Source organism: Aquarana catesbeiana, linkage group LG05, assembly GCF_042186555.1.
Source record: "Aquarana catesbeiana isolate 2022-GZ linkage group LG05, ASM4218655v1, whole genome shotgun sequence".
NCBI lineage: Eukaryota > Metazoa > Chordata > Amphibia > Anura > Ranidae > Aquarana > Aquarana catesbeiana.
In genome coordinates, this window is record NC_133328.1 from 566769430 (window position 1) to 566781824 (window position 12395).

Sequence of the window (12395 nt, forward strand, 5' to 3'; positions counted from 1 at the left end):
CCACAAAATAGGCTACATTTACAAATCTCTAAAACCGGATAAGAATATTGACCATTTGACTGTACGTTTTCCAATTTTATTAGAAAAATTGTCGCTTTTTTTAAAGTAAGCTTATCTTATCCTGTTGTGTCAGCTTTGTGAGTTGAGCCAAATGTTGCTATGGTATGTTAAATGCACATATTTGTTTTGCCTGCCAAAAAACTAGTAATAATTGTGCTTGGTTTACACCATCTGCCAATGCATATTTTCATTCAGGTGACACACTTATCTCCTGGTTCAGTAATGTAGCTCCACCTTTTTGGCTGCCCCCCCCCCCCCCCCCCCCAGTATCACCCCTCTGACTGCTCACTAGGCAGTAAATTATCATCAAGACCCCTGTACAATCATGAGCTGGGAGGCAAACTTCTACAATGGAAAAGTGAAGCAGGTAGTAGAGGAGTGTTCTGTGCAATGTGTAGATGTGTATTATTAGATAAGGTGGCTGAACAAAATTACACAGCTGATTAGGGGATTTACAAAAGGTGCATGCTTTTAAACTCTTGAATGAATATCATTTTGTTAATGGAACGTGTTGTTATATTGCATTTCAGGTGCAGAACACAAAACTGGCTTTTTTAGCAGCTTTGTATGATGTGAGAGGGAAGTTCATTGCATGGAGGTCACTTCAAGGAGGCTTACTGCAGGTAATTGGAAGTACTGTATTTTCCTTAACCAGCTGAGGACCCAGGGCATATGACAGATGCCCTGAAAAAAATAAACTAGAACTCCAGGAATAATTTCACATGATGGACTTGCTGTGGTACAGCTAGGTTAAAACTGATTCTACCGATACCATAACTGTATGGCCACTGGGGACACTGAAGTCCATTATAGTAGCATTTGATATATACATTAAGCAGTGGCCTCTTTCAGAGGGGTAGGAGAGACTCCCTCTGCTGCCAGAAGCAAAAGAGCACTCCTGACTCCAGTTCCCCCAACACCCAGGAACCGCCTTTTATTTAGGTCAATAAATACTAGACAGACTCTGATTGGCTGAGGTGAAGATTGTGATGTCATCCACCCTTCCTCTCGACCTCTAAGCTTTCCTAGTATTCTGCACATAAAGGGGAATACTTTCCTAGTATTCATTGACAAAACTACAAGGTAGCTCTTGAGTGGTGGAGGGACAGGAGCACCTGAGGCTCTTTTGTTGCCAGCAGCAGAGGGAAGTTGCTCTTACTCCTCTGGAAGAGGGCATCACTTACTGTATGTAGCAAATACTACTACAGTGGATTGTGGTGTCCTCAGGGGGCTTACAGTTATGCGACATGTAGAACTGGTTTTAACCAAGCTGGCCCACAGTAAGTCTGTCTTGTGAAACTATTCCTGTTGCTGACCTTGACATGTCATGTCAACAAGTGGTTACAACAGCAAACAGGTGCAGTCACGAGCTTGGTGTCATTTTTTACAGCCAGAGATCAGCTAAAGTGGTCCTGTAATCTCTACAGCCACCTGATCACTTTTACTGAACGAGAAGGGCCACTGCCTGCAGGTCGCACACGTGTATGTAAACAGCAATTGCACCACATATGTGAGGTAATGCCATGAATGTCAGAATGAGAACAATAATTCCGGGGCCATTATTCACAATAAACTGTACACCGATAACCTGTAAAGGCTTGTAAAGTGTCACGTTTAAAAAATATTTAGGTACCATATTTGTTGCCATTTCATGGGTGAACACCAGTGGCGGTGCATCTATAAAGGGCGCACGGGTACTGCCCCCTCTCTCCAGCCAACACCCCTATATGTATAATGGATGCATAGCATGAATTTATCCATGGTCGCCGCTGCCACCCCCTATTCAGGCGCCCCTTTTTGGATGCTGGGCGCCTGAATTACAGCGGCGGGGGTGTTTTTTTTTTTTGAAGCACCTGATTAGAGCCACGGGCTCTAATAGGCTTCAAAAAAGGTGAACTTGGAGCGCAAAGCATTTTGTTCGCAGTCCACCCAGGTGTGTTAGAAAAGCAAATGAATATTCGCTTTTCTAACACTGAACCACCTCTCAGCCAATCAGGAGGCGTGGGACTAATACCCGTCACCTGATTGGCTGAAGGCACAAGCGATCCCATTGGCTGCCTAGCAGAAGGCAAGAAGAGATGCACGAAGGACGCCTAACCCGCACTACCCGTCCCACAGTTTGCCGCCGTCACCGGCTGCCTGACCCACCATCACGATGAGGTAAGTCCCAGCCAGACAGTGAGCAGGCGGGCGGGTGTCACAGTGGCTGCATATTATGGGGCCCAGTTGGCTGCATATGATGGGCACAGTTGGCTGTATATGATGGGTACAGTTGGCTGTATATGATGGACACAGTTGGCTATATATGATGGGCACAGTGGCTGTATATGATGGGCACAGTGGCTGCAAATGATGGGCACAGTTGGCTGCATATGATGGGTAAAGTGGCTGCATATGGTGGGCACAGTTGCTGCATATGATGGGCACAGTTGGCTGCATTTGATGGGCACAGTAGCTGCATTTGATGTGCACAGTGGCTGCATATGATTGGCATGGTTGGCTGCACATGATGGGCACGGTTGGCTGCATATGATGGGCACGGTGGCTGCATATGATGGGCACAGTGGCTGCATATGATGAGCACAGTGGCTGCATATGATGGGCACAGTGGCTGCATTTGATGGGCACAGTGGCTGCATATGATGGGCACAGTTGGCTGCATATGATGGGCACAGTGACTGCATATGATGGGCACGGTTGGCTGCATATGATGGGCACAGTTGGCTGCATATGATGGGCACAGTTTCTGCATTTGATAGGCACAGTTGCTGCATTTGATGGGCACAGTGGCTGCATTTGATGGGCACAGTGGCTGCATATAATGGGCACGGTTGGCTGCATATGATGGGCACAGTTGGCTGCATATGATGGGCACAGTGGCTGCATATGATGGGCACAGTTGCTGCATATGATGGGCACGGTTGGCTGCATATGATGGGCACAGTTGCTGCATTTGATGGGCACAGTGGCTGCATTTGATGGGCACAGTGGCTGCATATGAGTGGCACGGTTGGATGCATATAACGGGTACGGTTGGCTGCATATGATGGGCACAGTGGCTGCATATGATGGGCACAGTGGCTGCAAATGATGAGCACAGTGGCTGCATATGATAGGCACAGTTGGCTGCATATGATGGGCACAGTGGCTGTATATGATGGGCACAGTTGGCTGCATATGATGGGCACAGTTGGCTGCATTTGATGGGCACAGTGGCTGCATATAATGGGCACAGTGGCTGCATATGATGGGCACATTGGCTGCATATGGTGGCACAGTGAGGCTGCATTTGATGTTTTTGTTTCAGTATTTTTCAGAATTTTTCAGTTTGTTTGCGCCCCCCCCCCCCAAAAAAAAAAAATTTTGATCACCACCCGCCACTAGTGTATACAATACTTGACATAGTTGGTATCCGTTTACTCAACGCAACAGAATCTTTTTTATATTTTACCAAAAAATAGTTACTATGTTTTGTTTGCACTAAAATTAATTTTACTGTATTTTTCACTGAAAATGTGAATTAGATAAGCAGAAGTACAAATATCATGTGACATTAAAAAAATGTCAACAGTCACCATTTAGTTCTCCAGGGCCTCTGCATATATGTATAATGTTTGGGGGTTCAAATTTTTTAATAGTAAATTTTCTTAAATTTTGTAGCAACAAATACTGATTTAAACATGTGTGTGTAAAATTAAAATTGTGCCCTGGACCGCAAGTTGTTAACAGCGTCTTAGCCATATACCATACGCTCTTAGGAAGCACCCTCAATTAACCCCAATCAGCCCTAATTAACTCTTTCCTCCCCTTTCCCCCTCTTGCATTTTTTTCTACTATTAATATTTAAATATTTTCCATTTGCAGTTTTTTTTTCTTTTTTTTGTTAGAGTCTCATTAAAAAATATGCAAAATTTGAAAAAAGCCTTTTACTTTAATTTGTAAACAACTATGCTCATCATTTGAAACGGGACACATTGTAGAGTAAAGTGTACACTTTTATCTACATTAACATAACACCAGTTGTTTTAGAACAAGTATATTTTTTTGTTTTGTTATGTCTTTTGTCTATAGGCTGCATAGAAAAATCAAAGCATTTTTTGCAAGACAGTGTCGCCAAAGGAAACACTTGTTTGCCCTCAAAATATATGTATTTTTTGTACTTTTGGCAGGGTTTCTGCTGAATCACTAGGTCTATAGCAGAAATGTATCATGCATGTCCCTCTGCCATCTAACGTCTGTAGGGGCTTTTGAATGCAGGAGTTGCGATACTGAACAAGCAACATCCAGACAAGCAGAACTATTTCTATACTATAGCCATCTATTTGAAAGGACATTTTACATGGTACCAGTCCAGATGGCTACTTGGTGCCTGCATTCAACATCTGGCTGGTATTGGTAAGAAACCACTGGGTTGATTTACTAAAGGAGTGTGAACATTCACTTCATCTAATCATGTGCAAATAAAATAAACAGTTATTAGCCTTTCACATGGTTGGATAACAAAAATGAATAGTCACACAATTTATTGTGTAAAGATTCTAAACTCCTTTGGTAAATCAGCATCCATATGACAGGTTGTCTTTCAGTAAAACCAATAGATCATTATTTTCGAGTAGATTGTACCTCCTGGTGTTACTGATCAGGGGGAAAATTATGGATTCAAAAGGTGTGAAATTCTCTATTTATTGTCTGTTTTTCTTATTTTAAAGCTGTGTCCTGACACTTCCAAACGGTTGAACGCTGCATATGATTTTGGAACAACATACGACCAAAATGTAAGAACTGGGTGACACAAACTTTTACTGCTATAAAAATGTAACTTTACCCCAGTTTTGGAGGTGTTAGAAAAATAATCTTTAGTTCAGCCTTCCTAAAGGAGGAACACTAATGGCTGTATTACAGTTTCAGATGTTTTACATGACCCAATTTGAGGCATGCCCTCAAACAAAAAACATTGCAACCCTAAAGTGATTTTAAAGGTTGGTTTTTTTTTTTTTTTTTTTTTTAGGTAATCATGACCCTTTGTTTTTTAAGGGTAAAGTGAGGTGTTTTTTTGTTTTTTTTTTTTGCTTCTGGTTCGTGTGCAAATCAGGGTGGGCAGTGCATGAATGCCTCACATCTGAAGAGAGGGAATGTTTTTGGCAGTACATTTGGTTAATAAAAAAAGCTATGAATGAATAAATCTTATAGGCAGCCTGGCTGGACATGCATCTGTACATCAACATGCAGTCCCAACAGAAGCGCACGTTCTATGGTGACCATTATTATTTATTACAGGTATTTACGTATATAGCACCAGCAATTTACACATTATAAACAGAAAGCTCTATGGTCTGCTGTGTAATTGTGTAAAGGTGCTTCTTCTGCTCTGTAAAGAGCATCAGGATCTTCTGTGCAAGATTCAAATTTAAAGAAAGTGAGTATAGACATTACCCCATTACACATTGCAATGCAATTCAGATGCCTCGATCACTGAGACAACTGGCGTTGCATTGTGGTATGTGGTGTCTCATGCAGACCCAGAATTAGAGGTTTCTTAGGGCACAACAGAGGCATTTTGAAGTTATTAAACACAGCCTGTAGATACTGAATAGTTTTGTGTGTGTGTGTGTGTGTTTTTTTGTTACAGTTTTGCTGTGAATTTCTGATGTTCATTACTATGGTTTGTCTTGCATAGTGTGAGCTGTCTGTGTCTAAGATCCTCCACGATTTTCCAGAACCTGTCTTTTATGATGTATATCTCTCCTACCGTGGAAGTGACAGTCAGCAGAACATATGGCCCGTGCCCGTCTTAAACCTTAACCTTCAGTACAATGACCAATTTGTCAATTTAGGTAAGCCTGTAAAATTCTGTTTGTTCATAACTGGCCTCACTTATTATTTATCTCGAGTAAGACTTGTTCTATCTCCATCACAGCCACCAATCATCGTCAAACTTTTGTTCTAAAGTTGTTTCTATAGAAGTTTGGATACAATTGGCTCTTTCTGTATTACAAGCTCATAACAGGTGTCTCGTTCCTGGAGAAGTATTTTTTCACATTTTACATTTATAGAAAATCCATTGGAAAATGTGGCTTTGTGATAGGAAAGGCACCTGGTTTCTCATTCCACCTATTCTTGGTCTCAAGGATCGGGGGTTCCTCCTTCCAGTTAGGGCTCACTCAACCACTCACTCCTCCGCTGTTAGTGCTTCTGGGAAATGTTGGCATCAAGCTTCTGTTTTCCAGGTTTCAAAGGCTTCCATCTGGTGTTTTGTTCACACATTCTTTATGTTTTAACCAGGTGAACATTTCTGCCTCATCCGATGCTGGCTTAAGCCTAGTCCACACGGACCGGCTGGCATCGGCCTGTTTAATAGAAACTGCCTGACATTTGGCCTGTGTGTATGGTAGCCAGTTCGACAGAAGCCTGCCAGTTGGCTGGCTTCTGTTGAAGGCTCAATGACCGAAAAATGTCTGCTGACCAGCTCTTGATCAGCACTATCTGCCAATGGCTGAGAGCGCTGACTGAAGTGTTCTGGTGGAGGGGGGCCCATTCCCTTGTCATAATATATTGGCTCAGCAGGGGAGATTGATGTACTAACATTAGATTGTTAGTACAGCAGCTCAGCAGAACGAAAACAAACTAGTGGTGTGTACTAGGCTTTAATGTCCTTCAGGTAGCTCCTTGATCTGCAGACAGTCTCTTGTTCTTGACAAGCCTGTTGGCTGTGTGTTGCCCGCTCCTGTGTTGAGAAAAACACCTGTTAGTAAATTATGTAACTTGCAAGGATTACAGCAATCTTCAGAATTCTACCTGCTTCTGATGAAACTGGCACATGGATTCCAACCACCTCCTAGATCTGGAGTGCTCAGTGGAAGGGCCTGCCTACTACTAACACTTGATCAGTTCTATATTTTTGTTAAGAGAACAGCTGCTAGGAAAAGAAGTGAGTCAGTCGCATAGGTGGTACGCTTCTGTGGGCATTCTTTATAGAGATAGTGTACAGAATGCCCCGCAGTCGAGCAATAATTATTTTATTAAATTATAAAATTATGAAATAGTTAAAACAGAGCCTTTAACTTTTCCCCAGCTGTAAAAAACAATACAGCGTGAGTTAAACACAGGTTTATCATTCAACTTAACTACGTACAATGCAATTAACAATTGCTTAGTACCACGAAATAGAAGAAGGTCAACGTGAGACACATACTTAGCTACATCTCCATACAAAACTTTTCATGAGTAAGTAAGAGAACCTCATTACCACCATGAGGGATGGGTGCCCCCTTCTGGCAGTGGCACGGGAGGATCAAACTAGAAAGAAAAAGAGGCAGCACCTTTCCTTCTGGTATTCTCAAGTGGCAATACTGATAATTAATGAGCAACTGGGTCAGTACTATTTCCAACTGTAGTATCCGAATTGACCCACAGGTCCCACACTTTAATACATTTCTTGTGGCAGCCTTGTGAAAGATATGTTGCTTTATAAAGTAGGACTACAGGAATGATCAGAACCTTTCAAAAATTAAGGGTAGGAGCATGATCAGACTTCCACTTCAACACTATGGCCTTCCTGGCATAAAAAAATAACATCAAACCAAGAAATGTTTAGGTAGCATGTGTAAATGCCAACGGGTTTACCAGCCCCAGTATACATACATCAACTGTCATCGGAACGGATATGGCAGTCAAAGAGTGTATAAAGTTAGTAACCTGAGACCAGAAATCATAAATACAAGGACACATCCTGAACATGTGGTGTCAGATTCTATGAAGAATTTTAAATTGGATTAATCGGTCTCTAACTGTAATCAGCTGAAAAAGGGGATACTCCCAAATGTCCTCCCAAATCTCACTGTCCAGGCCCGGCACCTCCGCATGCCACCAAGTCTGAAGTCACTCCAACCCTTCATAAACCAAGGGCATAAGAGCCTTGTAGATTTAAGATAATGTTTTGGTCAAAGAGTCATCCTGTAGAAGAGATTCCAACTCATTCAGGATTAGATGTAGCCGAGAGGCAATAAATTGAGACTGATAGGTGCGATGGATCTGCAGATATCTGAAGAAAAGGGAATTGGGAAGATTAAAACTACCGTTTTATCCTGTTGAAGGTCATCAGGGTGCCCCCTGCGCAAATGTGGTTGAACATCTTAACCCCCCCCCCTTTTTTTTTTTTCTCAACAAAAGTAGAATATTTTTCAGTTGGGCATTAGGCAAGGGGAGTTGGGAATGTAAAATGGAAGGATGTCCTATACCTATAATATTGATTTTGTTTGCACTTGATTTTTACAAGGAAACAACGTTAACAACTGGCTGCTGACTCGTCGAATATTCTTGGTTGACACCCTAAGTGGACGAGAAAATACTCTAAGCAGCCCACCGCGTGTGATTCGAATCGCCTCTAAAATCACTATCAGGTACATTGGTACTTTTACAGATAATCGCCCTTAGAACTAATGATTTAGACTTTGCACACATGTGTGACACCCAACCTGTGCTCCAAATTGCTGGGTTGGAAAGGTTGTAAAAAAAGGTTGTTAAAAAAAGGGCTTCATAGATATGGCGCTGTTTATTGCATTGACTTTTCATGGCTTTGTGACCAGAATGTCACAAACAGCATTGACCACTGAAGTGATCTGCTTCTTCTGGAGCCCCCTCCAGGAACGCAGGATCACTAAACACTGGAACTGTATGGAATAGTATCTGCTATTAAAGCGGGGTTCCACCCAAATTTTGAACAATATCTGTATGTATTCTCTTCCTTGCCTAGATGCTGACATGCCAATTAAAAAAATTTAAATCGCTGTAATTACCTTTTATTTTTCTATTCTTCTTTGCACTTCCTGGTTCTCCTCCCATGGGAGTAGGCGTGTTTCTAGCCTCTCCCAGACTCCTGGGAGCTAGTCTCAGGCTTCCCAGGATGCCACTGAGCATGTGAGGGAACGAGCGGTGAATGCTGGGAGCACAGCATTCACCACATCCAGGAAATAAATGCTTGTGGGCATCAAATGCCCACAATGAAGATGGCAACCGCCTGCAGTGAATAATATAAGTTATTCTTTCCGACGAAATCTGACACAGGCGAACATATTACAAACAATATGTGAGTATGTAATGCTGAGAAGAAAAGTTTGTGAATGAACTCAAAAAAAAAAAAAATGATAGATAGGTGGACCCCCGCTTTAAATTGTATTCCTTACTAAGAAAAAAGCAAAATAAGCTTTCCTGAATTATATATTGTTTTTTAAATGATATAGTATTTATTGAAAATGTTTTGCATTACAAAAAGAGTTCACTTCAATAAAGAGTAAAATGAGCGAGGTACAAAGCAGAGAGTATTCACACAAAGCAAAGTATTGAGTAGTACAACAATCAATATAATAATACTAAGTAGATTGATATGAATTGAGAGAAAGTAGGATAAAGGAAGAAAAAAAGGGGGGGGGGGGGGGGTGTTAGGAAAAGCAGTGGAAGAACGGCATGTTACCAATGAACCACCACTTGGCATTACACATGATTTATTTCTTGTTATTTCTTACAGCATCAGCCTGGTTCCTGGCACCCACAAAGGAACAGTTTACCCCCCACTCATGACTGTGGAATACACAGATATACAAGTACAAAATCCAGAGAGCCAGACTGTGAAGGTATTTTTTTATTAAATAAAACGGAAAAGCAGATATTTAAGGCTGGCCATACATTATACAACTGTCTTGTACTATTGTCCTTTAGAGTTAAAAAAACCATTGAATATGAGGTCAAACCTAAGCACTTTCAATTTGTATGCAATCAGGCAGGCCCTTGCACTACACAGTTGAAGGTAAATCTAAAGGAAATTAAATAAGAAAGTTGTATATTGTATGGCCAACTTAACTGAGCCTCAACTCTGTAACAGCACTAATGCCGCGTACACACGGTCGGACTTTTCGGCTACAAAAGTCCGACAGACTTTCGACGGACTTTTGGCGGACTTGCGGCAGACTTTCTAACGAACGGACTTGCCTACATACGATCACACAAAAGTCCGACGGATTCGTACATGATGACGTACACCGGACTAAAATAAGGAAGTTGATAGCCAGTAGCCAATAGCTGCCCTAGCGTGGGTTTTGTCCGTCGGACTAGCATACAGACGAGCAGATTTCTGGGTCCGGCGTAGTTACGACGTAAAGATTTGAAGCATGTTCCAAATCTAAAGTCCGTCAGATTTGTGGCTGGAAAAGTCCGCTGAAAGGAAGCCCACACACGATCGGATTGTCAGCCGGCTTTGGTCCGTCGGTGTCCGTCGGACTTTTGTAGACGAAAAGTCCGACCGTGTGTACGCGGCATAAGTCAGAGTATCTCTACACACTGCAGTCTGCAAAGGCTGTAAATGCAACAAATACTGAAGATTATTGACCATAGTCTTCTAGACTTTAAACTCGACAGTTGTAACTGAACATGAATCAAAATCTGCTTCTATTAGTACATCACTCTAGAAAAAGAAAATGGTCATATATTTTGTACAAAGTTGTAGAAATCTTTATGGTTTTTAAGGAGAAATTAGCTACTAATTAGATCCCATAATGTCTTCTTTACTGTGGCAATTCTGTGTGTTTACTAAGGGCTCATTCATACATTCAGTGCCCTCTGAAAGCAATATGTGTTGAATTTCTCTTCAGAGGACATTTGACACGCAGTGAGAAGGCGTTATGTTGCCTCCTCACTGCCTGATTTATCCTGTAAACGCCACACTACCACATTCATTGCACATAGTTGCAGTGCGGCCCCATAGATGTGAATTGGTTGAGTTTGGAGGCGGTAATGCCCATCAAATGCAACATGCTGTTTCATTTTGGCCATGCCATGTGCCTTGAAATGATGGTTTCCACAAAATTTTTGGAGGCTGTTTTTGGGAATTGCTCCCAAAAGTATACAATAGTGTTGAAGTTAGGGCTTTGTGCAAGACATTCAAATTCCTCAACACCAAACTGGTCAAAATGTATTTATGGTCCTGATTTTGTACACAGGGGTACAGTCATGCTGACACAGAGAAGGGCCTTCCCCAACCTGTTGGCAAAGGGTTGAAAGTGCACAAGTGTCTAAAATGTCTGTGTATGCTGAGGTGTTAACAGTATCCTACACTGGAAACACTTGAACTCAATTTTGAGAGGTATTCTCATACTTTTGTGTGATGGTCAACTGTTCACAAACTTGTGACAGTGTCTTGTGAAAAGAAGAATACTGTTCTTAAAGTGGTTGTAAAGTCAGTGTTCACAATTACCGCCAGCCCCTCTGTTATAACAAGCTATACTCCCCAGTGTATGCATTTTTTTTTTAATTCTACTGCTAAATACCTTTTTTCACATCACTAATGTGCACTTATGTGACGGTCCACCGCTCTCCTTCCCCGATCTAAGGACTACAGTGGGAGGTGCTGAGATTTCCTGCTGACATCAGCCAGGCGGTCACGTGACCACACATCGGTGTGGAATAAGCTATCTAGCTGCATAATTTAAAAAAAATACACTGTGTAGTATATCTTGTTATAACAGGGGCTGGCAGTAATTGTTAGCACTAACTTTACTGCCACACGGAATAACAGCAGGAGGGATGGCTCACCTACAGGAGCTTACAGGCTGGTAGGGAGGTGGAGGGGGAGAGACTGTGGGATGACGGAGGCATGTAAACTGACCATGGTATCAGGGCTCAGGAACCATGAATACTGTGGTCAGCACACCTAGGGGGACACAGGAACGGGCAGGATCAACCAGGTTTTTTACAGCATACAAAAGGAGAAATGACACCACACAAGCACTATGCGGTTTAACATGTTTTAAAGGAACAGTATCTTTTTTTTTCTTTTTTTAGGGTTACAACCTCTTTAAGTTAGATGCTTGAGGGAGAAGATGAATGGCACTGGAGCCTTGTAACATTTTTTTGTCATAACCCACAAATATGGAGATGCTTTGCACACCAAATTACTTCAATGGTCACCTTGGACTGTGAATGGAATAAATAAATAAATCTAGAGATGAAATGCCACACAGTCCAGATACAAGTTTATTACATTGGTAAACCTGATAAAGCCAATGCGTTTTAGGGGCTACGTCTTGACTCCTTGTCAGGAAGTGACTAGCATTAATGCATTAAAGTAAAAAAAACCTTTTTGCCTTTAGATCTCCTTTAAGTAAATAAAAAAGGTACCCCACCACATCCACCTTAACCACCTCCCACCCAGGCACTGGACATATACCGCCGGGTGGGAGCTTCCTCCTTCTGAGTGGACTTTCAGGAATGTCCCTCAGAAGGAGGGGGATCGCGTTTTTTACAGCTTTTTAAACACTGATCACCAGCCCAGTGTCCCCACACAG

At 42.0% G+C, this 12395-nt stretch overlaps 1 protein-coding gene across 2 annotated transcripts in view; it reads left to right on the forward strand.

Moving 5' to 3' along the window:
* Positions 1–12395, forward strand: part of TMEM67 (transmembrane protein 67) — a 124742-nt gene that overhangs the window by 72804 nt on the left and 39543 nt on the right. For both annotated transcript variants that reach the window (XM_073631963.1, XM_073631962.1), the window contains 5 exons: positions 591–683; positions 4770–4835; positions 5738–5894; positions 8336–8459; positions 9584–9689. In XM_073631963.1, the coding sequence (XP_073488064.1) occupies positions 591–683; positions 4770–4835; positions 5738–5894; positions 8336–8459; positions 9584–9689 (546 nt within the window). The remainder of the gene's footprint in view (positions 1–590; positions 684–4769; positions 4836–5737; positions 5895–8335; positions 8460–9583; positions 9690–12395) is intronic.